The following is a 22,780-nucleotide window of genomic DNA, read 5'->3' on the forward strand; positions in this document are numbered from 1 at the left end:
TAACAAATGAAGCGTTTAAAAAACATATTAACTAATGAAGAATTATTAAGTAAAGACAAAGTTACTCAATGCAAACTCTAACGAAACCCCAAGGGAAAGAAAGACCTTCGGTGGTGGTGCTGCGCTATTTCCATGTGCCTGGTAGGTGGTCCATCATACGTAAATTAAATTGCAAGAATAATAACCAGTTTTTTTTTAAACTATAAGCAATTTCGATAGTTTTATTTAAGTGGTTTGAGATAGTGCTTGCGTAGTGGAAACAATAAAAGCATTCGGAATAGACCTCGAAAGAAGAAGCCTCGGTAAGCCCAAACCAGTATACACTTGCATAGCGTATGTGATCTTTTATACTCTTATTGTTATCATAAAATATAAAGAACCGTCTCTCATGAACCTGTATATGATAGAAAATATTGTTTTAAAAAATAAACTGACAGAAAATATTGTTTCTGAATAAAACGTAAAACTAGAATTATTCATCAGTTTTATATATGTTATAAGTAATATATTCGATTGATTAATCATCATTTACAATATAATAAATTAAAAATGAGATTATTGATAACAATCCCATACTGTATAAAAATATTATTATGAACGTGGTTCATATGATGTATAATTTATAATACTAGCTCTTGAGGTACCTTTAAGGAAAACTTAAGATGTTCATACAAGTTTCAATAAGAAAATTTAGTGACAAAAAAAGAAAAAATTTCCGTTCGTTCTTTTTTTGTGCAAACAAATCTTCCATTAATTTAAAGCTCGATACCAGAAAAGTAAAATTCAATAATACAAGCAAAGTTAAACATTAAAAAGCATGAAATAAGATAGAAATTTGGATAAAACAACTGCGAATCCAGCAAATCTAAGAAGAAATTCGGATGCGTTGAAGAAGCAACTTCGAATATGACGAAGAGCAATAGAGACGGCAACATATGTATTATATGTCTTGCCTTTGATAACTGGCTCATATCTTGGATTTTCGTCGAAACGAATTCCGTTGTTTCTTCAGACCTCGTACAAGTCGCTACACAAGAAAACAAACAGAGTATGGCGCTAACAGATCTCAGGTTTGAAACCAGAGAAGTATCACCTCCTTGCGGGAGGGAAGTTGGCGGTAGAGCTCTCACCACAAAGGAGGAGGAATGGAAAAATGATCTCTCCTGGCCTTGGCAGGAGGAGGTTTGACTAGACTTCTCCACAAAAGAGTAATCTAAAGGATTGAAATTGATAAGCTTAAGCAGAATCTCTGTGAGATCCCAAACTGATTTTGTGGCCTCTTCCATACTTTTGGTGGTTACTGATATACACGAGACGTTGACACAGACGCTACAGCCAAACCAGAGTTGTGGAGTTGGTGGAGACCATTTGAATTTTCCTTGTTCATCAGACATCATACACGTGATCTCTATCTTGACCAAAGTGTTTCTATTTTTTGCAGGATGCTTCCATATACAAGGTGAATAGCAACAAAAATCTTTGGGCTTGAAGCCCAAGAAAGAATATAAGGCATTAGTAAACTTATCAAACAACTTTAGTGTTGAGAAGCCCATACCAGATTTGTGGAAATGAGGATTTAATTTTAGTGTAGCCGGAGCTCTCGGTGTCACCGGCGAGAGGCACCACATGAAGATTAACGGTTCATCGGGCCAGACCCGAGATTGGCTGAATTCAGACACGTCGGAGGTATGTGCAGCCTCGATTACGTCATCTTCAGCTTTTACCGGAGCAAAAAGGGTGATTAGCGAGAGTGAGCTTCTCCTTGAAGAAACCACCTCCACCACCGCCGAGTCTGATAGCGCCGCTCCGGAAAGAAGGTCTTCGAGGCTTGAACCCGAGATGCGGTAAGCAGCACTGTCAGGTGAGGATTCCATGTTTGAGGTTGAAAGTACAACCTACCAGAGAGACAGCAACATCGAGAGAATTTGATTCATTTGATTCATGGAAACATATCGACTAGATCTTGAAAACCCAAGTTTCAGAAAGTTAAAAAAAGGAAAAAGAAGAAGGACGAAGTCAGAGTAAAGCAGGTAAACGAACAAAAGACAACAAGAGACTAGTTTATCCCGACGCTGGTGAGCTCCAGTTCCACCGGCATCAGAAAACGGATCTGCTTTAGCTGCCTCGATGTTGGTGCCTGGGAGAAAACTAGGGCCGGCTCTTTTTTAGATGAGCACGTTCCGTTCGTTCTTTTTTACATATTTTTGTCAACTAGAGTAGACTTTCTTATTCAAACCTGTAGGAACAACTTCACAAAAAAAAAATACATTATAATTAAATTAGGTTTTGTGGAAGGAAATTAAATTGATTACTGCTTACTAGTTTTAGGAAAGGAGAAACCAAGTAGGGAAGTTAATGCAGCCGACATATTTGACGACGAACCGCTAAGTTTGTAATGTCTCTTTACCCGTGCATTGATTTAGGGTGTATTCTAGAGCTTTGGAACATGCAACACCTATATGATAATCATGTCTCCTTTGTCAATAAACCAAACAAACATGGAAGACCGATTTTTATTTTATTATTCTTCCAATCAACACAAACCTTTTAAAAGTTGGGTTTGAATCTATGGGAGTGTCAGCCCATGGATATCCCCAAATCAAACCCTTAATCTTACAATATGTTATAGATTGTTAGATAGTAGAAATGACCGGTGGACATATTTTGAAAAACAGACGTCGATTCTGTGGTATTACCTTTTTTGGGAAATGATAGTAAGATACAATCAGAGGAAAAGGCTAATATTGTTAATGTGTAATGTCTTTTACGTACGGGCACGGCCATCGTAAGAAAATGAACAAGAGAGGTGATATTTCTAAGCTTGGAGGAGTTACGGATCTGAGGTCTACGAACATGAAGGCCCATAATTTGAGTTCAATCCACAGATATCATTTACACTATAGAACTAACTCTAATTAGTGCTGGTCTTTGAGTTTTGAAAGACTATGATGCAAAAGAAAAAAATGGACTGCCTTTCATATTTTCAACTAAAAAAATTGAATATATCACAAAGAAATTCTTGACAAAGAAAAATCACAAAGAAATTCAATATAAAACAAAAATATAAATATTCAAAATAAATTGATAAATAAGAAAAGAAAAATTCCTTATGATAGCATTTTAGTTTATTTTCACAAAAATTCTTTATGAAAAATGACTAATAATGTTCATTAAAAAGTAAATATACATTTATAACTTTAGGGTTAACTAATCTATACTTAAGATTTAGAGTTAAGAAATAAGGTTTCGGAGAAGATGTTTAAAATAAACAATAAAAATGAAAATTATCAAAATAATTTCAAAAAGCAATTTTGAATTCAAAAGGAAAATTTAAATTTTCTTTTTAATTATAAAAATTGAATTTGATAACATATAGTTCAAAATTAAATTAAATTAAATTTTATTTTTATTATTTATAGATTATAAATCAAATGGTAAAATAGTCTTTTGCTTCTTTAATGAAATCTCATTTGATCATTTTTTTTATTATAAACTTTTTTGGTAATAATTTTTTTGTAAATGACTATTTGGGAGAACTACGCTTTTCATAGAGAACATAATCAATTTCCATAAAAAAGCAATACGTTAAGTTTCTACTTTTGTTGATTGGAAATATGTTTCTCTGCAATTTAAGAAAAAGAAATAAGACATTTTCATTTGAACAATAGTAATATCAATATGCATATTTTCTGATCATAGGATTTTGCTTATCTTGTTAACAACAAATAAAACTCATACCAAATAATCATTTTTAGGTATGGACATCCGGGTTTCCAAGTCGGATTTCGATCGAGTCTTGTCGGGTCAGAGTCTTTCTAATTTTTCAGATATTTAGATCCAAATAGGATAATTAGAATTTGTCAGTTTGAATTCGGTTCGGATGATGTCAAGTATATGTCAGTTCAAATCTTAGATTTTTAGACCCAATAAAATAATTAGAATTTGTTAGTTGGTTCGATCATTCATGTCTTATCGGATCCAGATAAGTTCGAGGATTAATAAACTGAGATCTAATTTTGAACATTTTTAGAATTTTCATATAAATATCCATATATCAGTTATTTTGTGCAATAACTACTAGTACTTTTAATGTGGTCCGGTGGTATTTCTACTAGAGTTTGGAGTTCGGACTTCACGTATTGGGTTTGATTCTCTTGGTTACATTTTAGTTGATATTTTTAATGAATTACTAATTTCAAACATCCGACATCGAAATATATTAAATTTGGTCAATATAAACAAAACTAGTAAAAATAAGTTGTGCTACTACTTTGAATCAGCACTCAGATCTGTTAAAATATGATATTTTAGTTACTCCAATGATCTTCTCTAACTAAATCTAATGGAATAAACTAGTATTACCCATATCCAAACCGAATTTTCAAATCGGTTCTAGTTCAGATTTTCGGATCCGGATAAAATGGCCAAACCTAATCATTTTAATCGAAAATTTAAATCTTCTAGTCCCATAAATTTTCTTCACTGCAAGAGACTCTGCTTCACTTATTCATGAATCTACGTTATTTTCAGTCAAGTAAAACAAAGCTTTTTGTATTTGTGAAATCTGAAATTGTATTGCTTTAATACTTGTGATGCAGTTTTCCCAACAAGCTTGTGATACAGTTTTACTGTAATACCATTTACAGTCTCTATGAAACTTCACTGTTGTTTATAAAAGGGAAAACTCTATAAAAATATCCGAACTAAATTTTGTTAAGTTTTTTAATACCCAAACTTTTTCACTACCCAGTTTAATACTCCAACTAATTATTTTGTTCATTTTAATATCCAAACTTTTAACACAGTTCCCACTTTAATACTCAAACTTTATTTATTTTAATAAAAAATATTAATAAATTTCAAACAAAACTTAAAAAATCTCAAACATCTATGAAAAAATATTAAAAATTCTAATTTTATTTTAAGATTTAGGAAAGAAGGTAGATAAACCATGGAAATTTTTTTTTTAAATAAATGAATTTGAATGATAAAAATAAATTTCGTTTTTATTTCAGAAAACAAACTAAATACAATATTTAAAATTTAGAAATTTTATTACAAAGTTTAATATTTTACACTATTTAGTTACTTTTATTTCTCAAACACCAAAAAATTTTAGAATTTTCTGAGTTTGTTTTGTAAATTTTAGAAATTTTTTAAATTTTATTTGAAACTTATTAGTATTTTTATTAAAATAAATAACGGGTATTAAAGTGGATACAGTTTTAAAAGTTTGGGTATTAAAATGAACAAAATAATTAATTAGACTATCAAACTGGGTAGTGAAAAATTTTGGGTATTAAAAAGCTTAACAAAATTTAGTTCGGATATTTTTATGGAATTTTACCTTTATAAAATAAGCAAATAAACAATAAATACGCTGAATATTTCCAAAAGAAATGATATTGCTATTTGATGAATAACCTAAGTACAATCTTGGAACAGAGCTCGCATAAGCTTTGTGGTTTAAAACTATGTGCCAATAGTAGAAATTTAAATCTATGGTAGACAAATAAAATAAACAGTTGTTTGATTGATGCTCATCATATCAAACAGCAAAAAAACCTCAAATCATAATTGCAACACAAGACAACACCGGAAAGATTCTCAGTTTCTTGTTTTCACAAAGATGTTTGGTTTTAAACAAGACCCACTTCATTTGGTCTTGTTTTTCAGAATTTTTAAAAGAACACAAAGAGATTGTCTATTGAATCATACATAGAAATAACGGCATATTTTGTTTTCATTAAAAAGAGATAGTTTTGAGGTCTTCCTTTTCATCCCATGGCATACTTCTGAGTCCAGCTCCGTGCAGTGGACTCATACTTGTTCTTGTCAGTCTTGTACATATGAGCAATCTCAGGTACCAAAGGATCATCCGGGTTTGGATCGGTTAACAAAGAACAGATCGATAGCAGCACCTGTCCATTACAACGTTGGGTGTTAGAAACTAAAACAAACCCATTTTTGTTCATCCTAAATGAGTCTAAGCTTAGCAACTAAAGAGAGGGCTATTAATCCTCAACTAAAGAGAGAGCAAATCAGTAAAAACCATTTTCATACTAAAATGAGTCAAATCTAAACAACTTGAGAGACAGCTCAATGTGTTAATTGCAGGTACAAAAGATGTTAAGCAAAAGAAGAAGAAAAAAAAATAAAACCTTGGAAATGGTGAGGGCAGGACTCCATTGCTCCTTCAAGATGTCGAGGCAAATGCTTCCGTTGCTGTTAATGTTGGGATGGAACACCTTGGTCCTAAAGGCCACCTAGGTATTTATTTCGCCACACCATAATGAAAAAAAGAAACAATGAGATAATAATGAAGCAAACAACCACAAAGACAGAAACAAAAAAAAAGAATTGGAAAAGCACCTTAGGAGGTTTGAAAGGGTAATCTGGAGGGAAATGAATGGTAACAAGGAAAACACCTCCAGCGTAAGGACTGTCTGAAGGACCCATTATCGTTGCCTGCCAATGAAACATGTCTTCAGCAACAGGTCCTGTAATAAAAAAAAAACAAGTTTCAAAAACAGCAAAAAAAAAAAAGATGAGATCTTTGAAACAAAGAGATGAGCTTTTTCTTTACAACTATCAACCAGATCTCATCAAGCAACACAATTAACAAGTTACAAGATCTAATACTAGAAGGATTGATCAACAGACCTGCGCTACAAGAGGTGGGTGGATCCTTCTGGAGATCCTTGAGTTCCTTCAAGATCCGCTTCGACGCCATGAATCCAAAAACCTTACGAGATCTACCACAAAGAGAGAGAGAGAGAGAGGCTATAAATCCGTAAAGGGGATAATAGAGATCGAAAGATTTTAAACGACGAGAGAGAGAATGTTATATACCTTTTTTGGTTTTCGCGTATCTCCGATTTGGCGAGGTTATCGCCTTTTTCTTCTCGTGGTTTTTTAGGAGAGATGAAGGACGAAGAAGAGAAGACTAAACAAGGGTGGTGGTGGTGGGTGGACGAAAGAGAACCCAAGTGTTTGATTCTCTGTGCTCGCGTCCACGTTAAATACGGTGCGTGCGGTTTTCATGATTGGAGATTTAAAACCGTCCGGTTTTCATGATTGGAAATTTGAAACCGCATTTAACCAACGTTGATTTTCAAATTCGTTTGACGAATCTGCGTCATTGTCTCTCCCACTTGTAAAATTATTATTCGGTTCGGTTTGATTCTGGTTTGATTCTGATATTTGATACTATTGTATTTCTTTGGATACAAACTCTAATAATGGTTTGTATTTCAATTCTTCGGTTTAATTCGGTTTTCATTATCTGGTTCGTTTTGGTTAACAAGCGATAACTTGTTCGCTATATGATACTCCCTCCGTTTCATAATACTTGATGTTTTATCATAGTGCACAAAGATTAAGAAAATTATATTTTTTAATAAAAAATATTTTAAAGATATAATTTTAAAATCAATTAACCAATAATTAAAAAAATTGTGAAATCTAATTGGTTAAAGTAACCTTAAAATCTCAAAACTTCAACTAATTTGAAACAAAATTATCTTTCTAAAACATCAAGTATTATGAAACGGAGGGAGTATGTTTTATGGGCCATAGTTGTTACTGTTAGTTAAGTTGTGAACTTGTTCAGATCAGATCAGATCAGATCATGGGATCCATGTGACTAAAAGCGCGCACTTGAGTATGAACTTGTTCTACTTCTCTCTAACATGTCGCAGTTTCTTAATAGTAAACCTCAGCTTTGGTGTTTGTAACGCTAGTAATGGACTCTCCTTGTGTTCATTCCAGCTACATTAATGCTTCTGCTGTCGTTAATATAGGAAGCTGAAGGGTATGTATGTATGAATAAAATTTTGAATCTTTCTAAGTTTGTGCTTGTGATTGTTTTCTTCTTCCTTAGATAAGAACTATGTTTTATATATGAATTGAATTCTTTTTTACTGGTTCTAGGAAAGTGACATGTCAAATTACAATCATTCACGATAGTCTTTCCTCACAGTATATACGGCGATCCTGATAGACTCCCTATCGGAGTCGACCCTGTGGAAACCTCCGATCTATACCCACTCGCCAGCTTCTCCGGCCTTATCTCCTCCACCATTCTCACCACCTCACTCATCTTCGGCCTCTTCTCCGGCACCCTCCCCGTGCAAACCATCCCAACCTGAAGCATCTCCACCATCTCTTCCTCCACCTGAGTGCACCTCATCAGCTCCTCATCGAACACCTCCCCCGTCCACTCCTCTCTCACCACCGAGTTCACCCACCTCACCAGGTTACCACCCACCTCTGCTTTCCCCGTCAGCACCTCGAATATCAACACTCCGAAACTATACACGTCCGACTGCTGAGTCCCTTTTCTCGTGTCTGCTATCTCTGGCGCGCGGTAGCCAGCCGCGTGCCGGGGTAGCGAATGCATCAGCGTGGCCATCCCTGCTCCCGAGACGCACCCGTATCCTTTGGCGTTGAGGAAAACGTTCGAGGATTTTATGTTTCCATGGACTAGTTTCCCTCCTAGGCCTTGTGAGTGGATATGAGCTACTCCTCTTGCTGCTCCATACACCATGTTCAATCTTGTTTCCCAATCTAGAGGTTTCCTATTTTTAAGACATCTCTGACCTGATGGTAAACACATAAAGATATAAGTCTTTAAGCTTTTAATTCGGAGATATATAGAACAAGATCATAATTTGACAGACATTTGATGCTATACGATATTTTAATTCGGAGATATATAGAATAATTTGACAGATATTTGATGCTATACGATATTTTAATTCGGAAATATATAGAACGAGGTCATAATTTGAGACATTTGGTGCTATACGATACTTCTGACCCTAATAATATAAGGGTTACCCTAATAATATAAGGGTTCGTAACGTACCGTGTAGTAATGTGGAAAGACTTCCATGTTGGTAGTAATCATAAACCACAAGCTTCTCATCCTTAGAGTAGAAGTATCCTCTCAAAGTGGCAACATTCTCATGCTTGATGTTGCCAAGCTGTTCGATCTGCTGCTCGAACTCTCTCTGAGGGACGCACACTTCTTTGATCCTTTTCACGACGATGGTGGCCGAGTCCTCGACATCAACCTTGTAGGTCGTCCCAAACGGTCCTTTCCCTAAGACTTCTGCAGAAGCTCTCAGCAAGTCTTCAAGGTCGAATACGAGATTCTTCCCTTGGAAGAACACAATCTTGTTGTTGTTACCTCCTTCTTCGCCCAAGCTTGGATCTGAATCTTTCCTCATCTTGCTTGGTTTCTCCTTTGTGGATCTTCTTTGCTCGTCTCTGTTGTGGATGATCACCAGTAAGATAGCGAGGAGAGCTAGTAGGGCGGAACACACGCTTAATGCTATGACAAGAACTGCACGGTTGTGGTGGTGGTGGTGTTTGGTGTGTTGCCTAACAGGAGCCAGCTTTTCAGAGGAAACATTGTTTCCGACAAATGCTGAGAGTGGGAACCTCTGCAATGACTCGGGCACGGTTCCTGTCAGGTTGTTGTTAGCTAAGTCGAGCAGCTTCAGACCAGGAACATGGAGATTCGGAATCTCACCGGAGAACTTGTTATTCGCAAGATTCAGAGAGTGTAACAGAGCCAGCTTCTCAATAGAAGATGGGATGCGACCATCAAACCGATTGTTAGAGAGATCAAGAACTCGTAGACGCTCCCAATAAGAGAAATCAGGCAAAGGACCAGAGAAGTCGTTGGAGTCGAGTCTAAGCTCGGTCAAGTTCTTCAAAGCTTGAAAACTTGAAGGAAAAGGTCCAGAGATGTTGTTAGAACTGAGAACGAGAAACTGGAGATTAGTTAACCTGGCTATGTGCCTTAGCTGGAGATCCCCGCGAAGACCCGTGGCTGCTAGGTGAAGACCGACGACGCTGGAGTGGTTGGAGTCGCACGTAACACCGGTCCATTTGGTACATATAGAAAGAGTTGGTGACCAGTTGAGTGAATGAGAGTGAGTGATGTTGCTAATGAATTGAAGAAGAGTGTGTTTATCTTGTTTGATCGTCTCAGCCTCTATGCAGAGGATTGCTCCAAAGAGTAGTAGAACACATTTGATTACAGCTTGGCTCTTCATTTTCATTGTTTCGGTGGAGAAAAAAAAACTGGTTTTTAAGGGTAAAGTGACGTTAATAATGGATGAAGAAGAGGGTGTGTGTATGTGTGTATATAATAAGGTTAGGATTATTGACTTTTTGTGGGCTATTTAGAGACTATAGGATAAAGTTTTATTTATTAAACGAAAGTGGGTTGCTTTAGGTTAATGTTAGGTTGGGCGAGTTGTTGACTTGATGCCTAACAACTCTCTCTATGTTTTTGTTTCTTTGTTGGCCAGAGAAAATCGCGGTGAAAGCAAATAGTTTATTTTTCAACTTTTCAACAATTGATTTTCAATGTGTAAACCAAAGTCTTGTCTTTTAACAGTTGAAGTTAGAAAAAAGGAAGTTCACGGTTCATGCTTATTGTCGAGTCTCTCTCTCACATCTACCCACCCCACACACACAAACTCAATTTAGAATCAGTTCATGTTTTATTCGTTGACTTGAGAGATATGGTTTCAGTTTTAAAATTTGTAACGCTTGGTTATAACTTATAAGTACATAGCATGTGTTTTTTGTTCATGAGGGTATCTTTTCTAGGACATGCGCTATGTAGATATTGTACTGTTAGTCAGTTATATGAGCCTCGGATTGTAGCATTACAAGAATTTCCATAAAAGAGAAAGAAAACGTATAAGGATTATCAGATTATGAGACAACAGCTTACCTATATTACAAGCTTTTTTTTTTTTTTTTTTTTTTTTAACCTATATTACAAGCTAATACGTTGAATGTATTCAGAGTTATGAGAAAACACTTTGCTTAGGTTACAAGTTAATGAGTTGTTTGAGGCGTGTATAAGATGAAAGATCCCCCATTAAAAGTGTTGTGAAACATTTTAAATATTTCTGAGGCGAAAAAAAAGAAATATCGATAACAAAGATAAACCAGTACATGTGGAGTTTTATAGTTCTTTTTAGTTTTTGAACCTTCTCTATTTTTTTTTAAAAAATGATATTATGTTCTATATGGATTGTAGAATTATATAAACTTATAAATGAGAGAAAGAAAAAGTTATAACCAAGGTCTTAAATTTTAAAATATTTCTACTGTCAGAAAATCATTATTATATTAGTTTGAATTCTTATAATTTTTTATTTTTGTAACGTCTTATAATTTAGAAATAAAATAAAATTTGATACCAAAAGTATATAAATTAGCAAACAATAACAAAATTTAAGTATTTTGTTTATACATACAAAAGTTTTTTTTTATCATAAGTTTAATTATAGATATGTGTATATCATGATATTTGTATGTATTCTTTTAATAATATTAAGCTATTTTTTACCAAAAAACAAAATTAAAACTATTGTCAGTCGATAAAAAAAAAACGTATATAGTTGTTATAAAATAGAAAATAAGGTATATTTTATATGAAGAATTGAACAACCGAAGAAAATAACATGTATATTTGACCAAAAAAAAAAAACAACCGAGTCCAAGCTGGGGAAGGAACACACGTATCCTTATATCCAAACACATCTCACCCCCCTTCGAGACTTCTTCCTTCTTCCTTCTTCTTCTTCCTCGCCGATCGCAACTTCCGTCTTCTCTCAGCAAATCCTTTAACGACAATGGATTACGACTTCAGAAACAAGTCAGGTCCCTCCTACGGCCGTCCTATGTACCCATCTCCTTCTCCATCATCTATGTACACCGGTCCTCCCGGATACCCAAAGATCGGTGGCGGCCAACCGTTTTTCCCTCCGCCGCCGGAGAGAACCCCGTCGTTTCAACACAACCCCTCTTCATGTAACTCTCCTCTGATCTGATCTCGAATTTGCTTTTATTCGATCTGTAGCTCTCATACTCGTTTTTTTCTTTGTTGTTGCTGGGTGGTTAGCTGGATTAGGAATCAAGGTGACTCTCAAGCCTGACTATCGTATCACTCCTCCGGTGAGAACAATTTATCAACTTTTTGAGTTTCTGATGTGAAAGCTCTCATCTTTTTAAAATTTGGGATTGAATGATTTGAAGTCTGTGTTGTGAAAATTTGTGATGTGTGTTTTCAGCCTCCGTTGTTGCCTCGAGTTGGAGATGTTCCTAGGAGCAGCTTTCAGTTCGATTTCGGACTAGAAAGGAAGGTTCTTGCTGAGGCGGAGAAGGATAACCCTGATTGGAGCAAGTTTGGGTCCGACCATCCTCCTCCTCCTCCTCCACCGGCGAACTTTTCACAACCGCCGCCGGCTAATTTTGCACAACCACCACCGGCACATTCAATGGTACGTAAGGCTCATCTTTCAGTTCTTCTATCAGGATTTGCTCTATGGCAAAGCTTCTTAAGAGTTAGGAGGGCCGAGGTTGTTGTTAGTATGAGTGTTCTAATTGTGGATCATCATTATCTATGAACTTAGTTAACAGAACAGGTTTTGTTTTGTGTAATACTTAATTGGTTTACACTCTAGTATGATCCTTAGGTTTGCTCTATGGAAAGGTTCTTAGAGTTAGGCCTGAGATTGTTTGTATGAGTTCTTGAAAAGAACAAGTGTGGATCATCATCATCATCATTTGTGACTGTGAACGTAATTAACAGAAGAGGTTTTGTTTTGTTGTGTAATACTTAATGGGAACTGAGTCAAGAAAATCAAACTTTGCATTAGTATGATCATTGTATTTGTTCTACCTCTATTATTGTTACTGAGGTTGGGTTTCAATTGCAGGGTGTAGATCCTGTAGTGATGAAATATGCTGGGCTAAACCGAGAAGCTGTCAACATCGCTGTTGCAAACTATGGTGATAATCCCACAAAGGTGCATTTTATCTTATTTCCATCTATCCACACATTCTATTCATGTATTAGCTATAATAGCTACACGGCATATACTTTCCCAGAGGAGTATCTAATTACAGTTGTTGTTTTTTTCTTTTCTGAAACGTGTTTTAGGTTCATGAATTTGCAAATGGGTTCAGTGCGATAAGGGAGATGGGGTTCCCAACGAACGCTGTTGCAGATGCTCTCTTCATGTTCGAGAACGACACTGAGAAGGCATTGTCACATTTGCTCCATGGTTCTTCTTGAACTTTTTTTAGACTTTCAAATTATCCTCCTTCTATAGTGTGTAAGTAAAACATCGAATAATGTAAAAGATTGACAAAAGTATAAACATTGTTTTCTTTCACTGTGTAAATGGATGTGATTTGTTTTGGGTGGAGACAAAACTTTGTCAGTAAAGCTATCTATTTCACTGCTTCGACTTGAAAGCAACCGATGTTTGATGAGTAACAACATTGCTTTTACATCCAGAACCTATAAAAAACCTTGCATAATGCAATGATTGATACCACAACCCACCCAAGTGTAAAAAAAATGGTGCAGTTAGCCTATTTTGCAGACAGATATGTTCTCTATACACTGGAGTTCTCCTCTGTACGTTTGGGTCTCCTAGTTGGCTAAGTACACTCCGCCCGTGCATATAGCTTCTGAAACATTGAAAACTAATGAAATGGATAAAGAGAGTATGATAAATTTGCAGATTGATATGCTGAATCCATGGTATGTATGATAAATTAGGATTATCAATCTGCAATTAAGCTCGATCAGCAACATATCAAATCAACCATTTACATCTTGAGCTAGATTCATAGGAGTCAACCGGATGTTTTAACCCGGTTCGACACCCCCCGACCATGCTATTGCAAAAGATCACTTTTGTATTTATTCAAAAAAAAAAACCAGAAAAACGAACCGAAGACGACGACGTTTCGAACGCCATGAACCGTCAATGCTCTCGTCAAACTGTTACCAGAAGATGAAATAGATATTCTCTCTTCCCTTTCGAATTTGCGTTTCTTCACTGCTTCATAACTTTCATCATCATCTCTATCAAAAAAGCTTCAGTCTTTGCTTCATTCCTCACAAACCCATCTCCAATAATTCTCATCTTGAATCAGATCATGTTGATCAATCGCTGAGATTATACCTTCCCCCTCCCGATTGAATTCCCTCTGAGAAACCCGCCATGGCCGCGGCTCTGAGGTCAAACACCTCCCGAGAAACCGCTTCTCTCACACACTCTCACTTTCTTCACTTCATCTCCAACCGTCTCCTCACTCCAACCACAACCACCACCGTAACATTAACAAGATCGCGTCTCTCAACCCCACTACGGGAGGAGAGAGAAGGTGCTACGCTACGGAGAAGGTGAGAGGCGTAGTAAAGTCTGCTCTTTTGTGCTCCTCCTCTCAAGGAGGAGACCCACCTGATCTCTGGCAGCCTCCCGCAGATGAAGTTTCCTTCCTTCGGGTTAATCCCGTTCGTGGCGGTGGTGGTCCTGGTGCTGGTGTTGGTGTTGGGACAGGTTCGGATTCGAAAGAGGATGCTTGGGGTGGGTCTAACCTCGGGTCTAGTTTTCCGACACCAAAGGATATTTGTAATGGTTTGGACAAGTTCGTGATCGGTCAGGAGAGAGCTAAAAAGGTGAAAATGATGTTGTTACTTGTTAGTAAAGTTTTGCTTGTGGTTGTGGATGATCGTTTTTGGCTAGTGTCTAAAATATCTTTGTGATGCTTTAGGCTTTGAATGGTTTTATAACGTCAAACTTCCTATTCAGAGATTAGTTTCTAGTTGGATTGTAATTAGAAAGTTTATATATTATTTTCAGTGTCATATTCCTTGTTTAGTTTTTAATCCATTCTTTTGTTACTTAAGAGCACACTGTTGAATACTTTGAATTATGTGTGGGGTGGATGCAGGTGCTTTCAGTGGCAGTCTACAATCACTACAAGAGGATATACTACGAATCATTACAGAAACGGTTATAGTCTACAAACCTTTACTAGTACAGCTTATTTTACCTATAAGCATCTGAAAAAATAGTTAACATATCTTGTTCACGTATTCCATAAGAGAATATCATTAGTTTTGATGCTGAAACTTGTGTGGGGAAAGCTAGGTCCTCCTCAGGAGAAACCGATAGCACTGCAGCAAAACCAGGTGATGATGATGATGATGATCTGGTTGAACTGGAGAAGAGTAACATTCTCCTCATGGGACCAACTGGCTCAGGTGATCAATCTAGCATGGTTGCCAAAACTTCAAACTCAGCTTGTCTCACATCTCATCTGTTTTGTTTGTTTTTTCTTCAACCACAGGGAAGACCCTACTTGCGAAAACCTTGGCGCGGTTTGTGAATGTACCTTTTGTCATTGCGGATGCAACCACCTTGACTCAGGCATATTCTCTTCTTGTCTTCTTTTTTTGCCGCATGCATGTATGTCTTTTTTCGTGATGACCAATTCAAAAAAAAAAAATGAAATAACTTTTTGTCAGGCTGGTTATGTGGGAGAGGATGTTGAGTCTATATTATACAAACTTCTCACAGTAATCTTTCCTAAAACCCAACCAGTTTACATTTATTATAAATCAATTTTCTTTATATTATTATTTGTGATGAGTGGGTTTTGATTGATCTCTCTCTCTCTCCAGGTTGCAGATTATAACGTTGCAGCTGCACAGCAGGGGATTGTTTACATCGATGAAGTCGACAAGATAACAAAGAAGGTTAGAGACTAAAATAAACATTATCCTAGTGCCAATTTTGGAAAACTACTTGATTATATAATTTTATGTGCTTCTTTTTTGGTTTTGCCAGGCAGAAAGCCTTAACATCAGCAGAGATGTATCAGGAGAGGGTGTTCAACAAGCATTGCTGAAAATGCTGGAAGGAACTGTAAGTTTTGCAGTTTAAGTCATGTTTTTGTGTTTGATAACCAATATCTAACTCTCTCTCTCTCTCTCTCTTTCTCTGTTTGTGTAAATAGATCGTTAATGTACCTGAGAAGGGAGCTAGAAAGCACCCTAGAGGCGACAACATCCAGGTTTATTTCTTGTGCTCTACTCTTAATGCTCTTTGCATGATGATTGGAGTGTTAGAGAGTTTAATGTCTCTCCTCTGTTTCTGCAGATAGATACAAAAGATATACTCTTCATATGTGGTGGTGCTTTTGTAGACATCGAGAAGACCATCTCTGAGAGGTATCAAATCAAATCCCCTAAACATTACCTTTACAAGAAGTCAACTGAATGTTTCTTTTTTTTTTGTTGCCAGGCGCCATGATTCTTCAATAGGGTTTGGTGCTCCTGTACGTGCTAACATGAGGGCAGGTGGTGTTACAAACGCAGCTGTTGCATCAAACCTGATGGAAACTGTAGGTCTTTAAGCACACATGTTTGTGAGATTCTTCTGCTTGTTGTTCGTAATGACATTGTGTCCATTGTTTGGTGTTGGCAGGTGGAAAGCAGTGACCTGATTGCTTATGGTTTAATACCTGAGTTTGTTGGAAGGTTTCCAGTTCTCGTCAGCTTGTCTGCTCTCACCGAGAACCAACTTATGCAGGTGTAAATTGATTTTGATATTAAAAATTATTAACGTGATTCTAATTTCTAAATCAGTTGGACTGCAGGTGCTGACGGAGCCAAAGAACGCACTTGGAAAGCAATACAAAAAGATGTATCAGATGAATAGAGTAAAGCTGCATTTCACGGAACCAGCTCTGCGGCTAATAGCGAGAAGAGCAATAACCAAAAACACGGGAGCTCGTGGTTTAAGAGCTCTGTTAGAAAGCATCCTCATGGACTCTATGTACGAGGCAAGTTCTTACCTCTTATAGTATTAGTTATTCGTTATATCTGGATTCACTCTCTTATGTTTTTTCATTCAGATACCGGAGGAAGGTACAGGGAAGGATATGATAGAGGCGGTTGTGGTGGATGAAGAAGCAGTTGAAGGAGAAGGGCGTAGAGGCTCTGGTGCTAAGATTCTCCGTGGTGAAGGAGCTTTGTCTCTGTATCTCTCTGAAACCAAGGAAGGACCTGAAGGAGAAACTGAAGTGGAGCCGGTTGTAGCCAATATGTAAATGTATCAATATATCATCATCATCATCATTGATCCAGAACATATGGTCAAATGTAGTCTCTCAACGTTCTTTGTACATAAATGAAAGAAAGAAAACAAAGTTGGATCAGTAAGTTTAAAACAACACAAGGTTACATGCACAGTTTCCTCGTTGATAATCATTACTTCATTCAAGATGGCCTGTCTTTTAATAAGCACACTTAGAATATAGCTTGAATAACTATTTAAATAGACTTGTACATGCCCATGGAACTAAAACTGAATAACTATTTAAATACGATATGCTGAGACAACACAGGGAGTATTTTTACTAAACCTCCATCTCATATAACCCTCTTTCTAAGACAGAGGATTTAATTAACTTGAGAGACTCCACAAAATCATCACACATCTTATGAGGGTCAGGAATGACTGTTGGATCGGCCGTTACTGATATTATGACCTTGTTCTCATAACTCTGGAAATGTACAGTAAGAGCCTCCACGCACATGCAAAAACATAATTGGAAAAACAAGATAAGCAAAAAGAGTTTCTATAAATGTATCTAATGGATTGTCTATAACTCTACATATATATGCATACACTTACATGTGGGTGGCCAAAAACACTAGGGGCGATATAAGATAACGGGTGGCCGTGAAAGGTTATTTCTTCTTTTGGACCTACTACATTGGAGAACGTTAACGTCGTGTTATGGATCACTTTCCTTACAAGAACTACACTTGCCTGCATTTTCAATTTTATTCTCCATTCGTTAATTAATATTCATGTAACTTAAAATACACAAAATCTTGACATTAACCTTGTCTGTATTAGGAACTTGAGTTTACCTTGAGCCCCAAAATTTTTAGTATCAATTTAAAGAACGCCATAGAGAATACAGCCTCAAGGGAGTGTTTTTTGCGGTCGACCGTAACTTTGGCTCGTCGGACGTATTCTAGAGGGTCTGTCTCCAGCCCGACAGAGAATGGTAGGAGAATGTAACCGAAGAGATTTCCCCATCTGCATTTCGATTTCTTGGCCATCATATCCGCTAGAGCCTATATTGGCATCATTGAACAATAATGAAAGAAACTCATAATGAAACTATACAATCAGCGTCAAAGTATATAATCTCAAAGATTCCAAGAGTAAACATTTTGTAACCTCTATTCCAGTGTTTGGTCTCAAATTAATCATAATGGCTGAACGAAGTCGGATTCTCCTCATTGACTCTTTCGATTTCGGTGTTGCTTCTTGATCTATTTTATAAACACATGACAAGATCGAGATCCTTTAGATGACACTATATTAGTATTCAGAACTATCATGTAAAAACAAACTCTTATACCATATCTCCGACTAAGGTACCGGGAAAGTCCGGCTTGTGTTACTCCAAGAAGAACATCATTTACCGTCTAACAAAATAAATTAAAAGCTAAAAAAGTCAGTGCGTATACATAATTCAAGATATACTTGAAATTATGAAATAAAACTACTTTTTTACCAGTTTCATTGCATTTTTCACCACCTTAACATCGTCGAAACTGATAATCCGGTGGACGAACCTCTTAGGGACAAGTTCAGTACCGGGTTTGGCCAAGAGAGGAGTCTCCGTATCCCTCAAGAAACAAATTGTTAGAGCAAACATTAAGACATCAACAAAAGTGTTGAAAACCAATTTTAGGATGAACCAAAGTCCCACAAATAACCACCAAATCTTGTTGAAAAAACCGGTGTCACAGCTCGGACCAAACTGTTTTTTCCGAACCGCGACAGTAGGCAAAGCCTCGGGGTCTGATGTTTTGCGGGTGCAAGCGAGGAAAAGAGACATGAGAGACATTCCATCACCCAAAGAATGATGGATCTTGAGAAGGCCAATGGACTCGGCGTTTGATGTTTTGAGGCATAGTAAGTGAATTTCCCATAATGGTTTAGACAAATCCATAGGAACTGTCGTTAACTTAGAGATATAGTCTTCAAGGTACTGATCAGGGTTTTCAATGTTGGGATCTATATCAGGAACAATCACATGATCTTCTACTCTAACTTCCGTCCGAACCCAACTCGGTTTCCCTTTCTTCCCATCGTTCATCTCCTGAATTTGTATATATATTCATATAAATAAACCCATTGTTTTTTGCTCAAAAAATAAACCCATTGTTTTATATTTTGATTTCTATGATTAATATTTTCTTGAGAAAACAAAACAGTTATTTTATCAACCATATAACCCTCGGCCACATTAGTCTTTTTATGATTAATATATTGTAAGAAAATAAAAATATATAGAGGCTTGCTATACCATTTTAGGTCTGATTACTAATGACTCTTAATTAAGAGCATGCTATATAACTTCAGTGATAAAACAGGATAATGTTCTGAATTGTTTTTTCTTTGGTCTGAATGAATCTCATGATTTTGTATCATGTTCTTCTATACCCCCTCTCGTTTTTACTATGTTGTATGTGTGTACACACAATGGTGAAAACTTTTTATAATAATGAGTATATATTGTTGTTCATATAAAAACTATGCATGTGTTTAGACTTACTAAAATGCTGGAGAAGCGAGGATGATTAACGAGGGTGTGTTTAAGGCCGTCGATGATGGCAGGTGCGTTTCCTTTGACTTTGCATCCCATTATGACGATTATCGCACAGTTAAAATCTGGCGAATTGAACAGCCGTGAGCATGGGCTGAGTGGCTCCTCCCCCACCGTGTTTTTTTCTTCACCCATTCTTTGACCTATTTGTGGCTCTTTCCTAGTCTCCATTCTCTGTATATATACATATATATAACTGAGTTCCAAGATTTTTCTGTGGACTCGTGGTCCCTTTGGCTTTGGTTAACCTGGCTATTACATCATGTGGATGTCTATTCATTTCCATTTATTTTATGGGGTTTAATGACAAATTTATATTATTATTCTGCACATATAACCTGTTTTCACTGTAGAATTAAAAAGTAATCACTGGTTATATTGTTATTGTCATGAAAAAAGTAAGTGAATACTCTACCTACTATACTAAATTCATTCACCATCAGAATTCAAACATGCTAATTCAATTCTTTCTCTTTTCTTGTGTTCCTGACACCCTGTATTTATTTTACAATTATTATTAGATTATTAGTTTTCAATACCATATTATTATTAATTAATAAATTAATAGGTTTGAAAAAATAACCTATAGCCTCCACAAATTTTCGAAAAAGAATATGATTCTGTGTATGATTATTCAGTGTATTACTAATCTAAGCGCCATTAGAAAATCAAAAGTATGCAGAAATTTATCCAAAAAGGTAAAGCAGAAAGCAAAATGTTATAAACCATAGTATGGATTGTGTGGATTGCTTATAACCAAGACCGAGGAGGTTTACATCCGACCCGTCTATCCGACCAGTCTACATTCCGCCCGAGACTTGTCAAGATGAAGACCCATTCAACCGAAGCATTTATGAGCTTTGACCAAGTCTGATATTGTAATGAATGTAGTCAATGTTGTATTCATTGTGTAGATTCTCTTTGATGTAAAACTTTATGTGATAACCACTATATATAAGTGGCAAGAGCTAATGAAAAACACACAACTTTCACAGCAACACTTCTCTCATTTTATAACACGTTATCAGTACGATAGTGCTCTCCACCTGAGAAGTCTCTCTCCACCTGAGCTCTCTTTTCCGGCAATCTTTTCCGGCCAGAAAATCTTAAATTCAGGTGTAACTTTAAACCGCCGTATCTCTCAAACCCTGTGGAGCCAGACGACGATCCACCTATCAAACCGAAGCCCAAGACGAGAGGAATCCGTTGCCGAAGACGGCTTGTCGATCAAAGCTCTGACGCGTCGTGAATAGCATATACAATCCGCACCGCCGACTCATGGTTTTTCCGGCCAGCTCCTCCACCTCTCTCTCAACCAGCTCATCTGTGGATCAACTCTCTCTCATGGTGGTCCATTCAGATTCTTGTGGTGTAAAATGGTAAACTAATCTATCCATAAAACCTAAGAACACCATTATGTTTGAAAAGAAATCTAAGGATCTATATGAATCCATAATATTAATCTTGTTTCTATGATCCATTGATCCATAAGAAACTTGATTCTGATTTATTTTTAATCCATAAAAGTTGTAATTCTCTAAAGGTTCTAAATATCTCAAATCAGATTAAAATATTTAAAGATCTATATGAATCTTGATTATAAAATTCTTATAAAATAAAATGTTAAATCCTAAATCCCCTTCTTGGTTTGTAAGCCATAAATCGGCTCTACCTTTCTCCTATATGATCCGGCCTTAAATCCGGATTTGTCTAAAGGATTGAAACCAATAATCAAACATTTGTTCATTCGCATCACCAGCTGTTCCAGCAGGTTGTATAAGTCGTTTATCAATACCATCAAAACCCTTAAACCTCTTGCTTGGTTTTTCAACCAGCAAAATCGAAAATCCAAAGATCAAAACCATGAATCCAGTCAACCAAAAATAAAATCGAAATTAAATCCCATCATTGCTTATCTTTGAATATTGATGTTTGCTTTGTAACTGTTAAAAGTTTTATGATTTTTATAAATGCAAAATCGGATTTTATAAATGCATATTTGATTTTATTAAATGCATATCTTTGACTGAAAATGTTTATAAAATTTTTATAATATATAGTCTTGATTTTAATAAGATAGAATAAATATGCATGAAATCATTTGATCATATAGGTTGATAGCTAAATAATTGAACCAACCTTGAATAGATTTCATATCATATTGAATATTGATCACATAAGTTGATAGTTAATCTTGATCTTTTACCATGCTTGAAATTGATGATTAAAATTATATAGTAATCTTGTTGCATACTTTATTGCATAAGTTTAGTAAAAATTTGAATCATCTTGAATCATCTTGAACCAACTTTGAATGCATGCTTGCTTTTATTAAAATATAAACCTTCCTTGAAACCAATTGATTTAAAAATCTGATTGAATTTGGTTTAGACATTTCCTGAAAATTATAAATTTTCTTGTCTTGGTTTACCCGGTAAAGGGGGGAAGGAATCGGTTATTATTTTTGAAAACCAAATATCCTCATGCATTAAGAATCACATTTATATTATTTTGGTCCAATGCTTAGGACAGAACATCCGATTAGTTCTTGAGCCATGCATTTATCATTCGACCATTGTGATTGATTTTCATCCATATTGCTTGATCTCATTTAAAATTATGATTGATCCTTATTCAAAATTCTAAAGGGCTTGGAAACCCTATATGAAATTATATACATATATATAATCAATCCAAATATGAATTATAATTAAAAGGATCACTAGATGCAGTGATCAATTGATCATTGTCATACTAAAAATGCTTAAAGCAAATATATTATATGATTTGGGGGAAGCCTTATTAAATTATTATTAAATCATATAAATTAAATCATATAAATTATGGCTTGATGCTTCAAAGCAATGTTAAATATTCAGATGTTGAAAATCATATTGAAATCTAAATCTTGGTGATTGAATCTAAATTTCTCACTTTTGAGATAGATACAAGGCGATTTTCTTAATCATACGCCATCACCTTACTAAAAGTCTCAATGATCAATATATCACTATTGAGAATCCTCTGGACCTTTGGATAAAAATTGAAATCCATATATGATCACCATTGTACGGTGCTATTATCAAATGTCCTATATGATTTGAGGGACCTAAAGATCCAAGACTATAAGTATGTGGATGAGTATAACTCGGCTCTATTCATGATAGTCTCAAAGTTGAAACTGTGTGGAGAGACTATCACATATGCTGACATGTTAGAGAAGAAATTCTCTACATTCCACAAGCAATGT

At 35.9% G+C, this 22,780-nt stretch overlaps 6 protein-coding genes and 1 long non-coding RNA gene across 9 annotated transcripts; 3 read left to right on the top strand and 4 right to left on the bottom strand.

The window, feature by feature from the left end:
• Positions 1-745: 745 nt before the first annotated feature.
• LOC130509237 (uncharacterized) lies at positions 746-2,470 on the bottom strand. 3 transcript variants are annotated; one of them, XM_057004987.1, is made up of 3 exons: positions 2,320-2,470; positions 2,041-2,248; positions 746-1,895 (listed from the first exon to the last, which is right to left on the bottom strand). In XM_057004987.1, exon 3 carries the CDS (start codon positions 1,872-1,874, stop codon positions 756-758), a length of 1,119 nt encoding a protein of 372 aa, XP_056860967.1. In that variant the 5' UTR covers positions 1,875-1,895; positions 2,041-2,248; positions 2,320-2,470; the 3' UTR covers positions 746-755. The 3 variants fall into 3 exon arrangements, 2 of the variants coding, with proteins under 2 accessions (XP_056860967.1, XP_056860968.1); XR_008943376.1 differs by having other exon boundaries at positions 767-1,484; positions 1,556-2,248; XM_057004988.1 differs by having other exon boundaries at positions 767-1,027; positions 1,131-2,248.
• Positions 2,471-5,513: 3,043 nt separating this feature from the next.
• On the bottom strand, positions 5,514-7,007 carry LOC108843873 (ubiquitin-conjugating enzyme E2 10). Its single transcript, XM_018617018.2, has 5 exons — positions 6,853-7,007; positions 6,664-6,755; positions 6,373-6,500; positions 6,162-6,266; positions 5,514-5,921 (listed from the first exon to the last, which is right to left on the bottom strand). Exons 2-5 carry the CDS (start codon positions 6,731-6,733, stop codon positions 5,778-5,780), a joined length of 447 nt encoding a protein of 148 aa, XP_018472520.1. The 5' UTR covers positions 6,734-6,755; positions 6,853-7,007; the 3' UTR covers positions 5,514-5,777.
• Positions 7,008-7,597: 590 nt separating this feature from the next.
• On the top strand, positions 7,598-8,128 carry LOC130509522 (uncharacterized). Its single transcript, XR_008943529.1, has 2 exons — positions 7,598-7,813; positions 7,933-8,128. It is a non-coding gene; the product is annotated as an uncharacterized LOC130509522 (long non-coding RNA).
• On the bottom strand, positions 7,884-10,176 carry LOC108844571 (probable inactive receptor kinase At5g53320). The gene is made up of 2 exons (XM_018617851.2): positions 8,870-10,176; positions 7,884-8,601 (listed from the first exon to the last, which is right to left on the bottom strand). The coding sequence occupies exons 1-2, from the start codon at positions 10,071-10,073 to the stop codon at positions 7,976-7,978; spliced, it is 1,830 nt and encodes a 609-aa protein (XP_018473353.1). The 5' UTR covers positions 10,074-10,176; the 3' UTR covers positions 7,884-7,975.
• A 1,367-nt stretch (positions 10,177-11,543) lies between these two features.
• On the top strand, positions 11,544-13,211 carry LOC108844424 (formin-like protein 20). The gene is made up of 5 exons (XM_018617687.2): positions 11,544-11,844; positions 11,936-11,988; positions 12,105-12,314; positions 12,753-12,842; positions 12,977-13,211. Exons 1-5 carry the CDS (start codon positions 11,667-11,669, stop codon positions 13,109-13,111), a joined length of 666 nt encoding a protein of 221 aa, XP_018473189.1. The 5' UTR covers positions 11,544-11,666; the 3' UTR covers positions 13,112-13,211.
• A 657-nt stretch (positions 13,212-13,868) lies between these two features.
• Positions 13,869-17,088, top strand: LOC108845472 (CLP protease regulatory subunit CLPX1, mitochondrial). The gene is given in 14 exon segments (XM_018618679.2): positions 13,869-14,133; positions 14,136-14,509; positions 14,785-14,846; positions 14,985-15,097; positions 15,184-15,263; positions 15,362-15,412; positions 15,518-15,592; positions 15,684-15,761; positions 15,853-15,909; positions 15,996-16,066; positions 16,140-16,239; positions 16,323-16,427; positions 16,495-16,680; positions 16,753-17,088. Coding segments are annotated over 14 exon segments (1,629 nt in total). The 5' UTR covers positions 13,869-14,051; the 3' UTR covers positions 16,948-17,088.
• On the bottom strand, positions 17,034-19,672 carry LOC108846337 (wax ester synthase/diacylglycerol acyltransferase 11). The gene is made up of 7 exons (XM_018619564.2): positions 19,480-19,672; positions 18,433-19,023; positions 18,277-18,343; positions 18,093-18,187; positions 17,777-17,986; positions 17,535-17,672; positions 17,034-17,424 (listed from the first exon to the last, which is right to left on the bottom strand). Exons 1-7 carry the CDS (start codon positions 19,663-19,665, stop codon positions 17,257-17,259), a joined length of 1,455 nt encoding a protein of 484 aa, XP_018475066.2. The 5' UTR covers positions 19,666-19,672; the 3' UTR covers positions 17,034-17,256.
• Between the last annotated feature and the right edge of the window lie 3,108 nt (positions 19,673-22,780).

Source organism: Raphanus sativus, chromosome 3 (assembly GCF_000801105.2).
Source record: "Raphanus sativus cultivar WK10039 chromosome 3, ASM80110v3, whole genome shotgun sequence".
Classification (NCBI taxonomy): domain Eukaryota; kingdom Viridiplantae; phylum Streptophyta; class Magnoliopsida; order Brassicales; family Brassicaceae; genus Raphanus; species Raphanus sativus.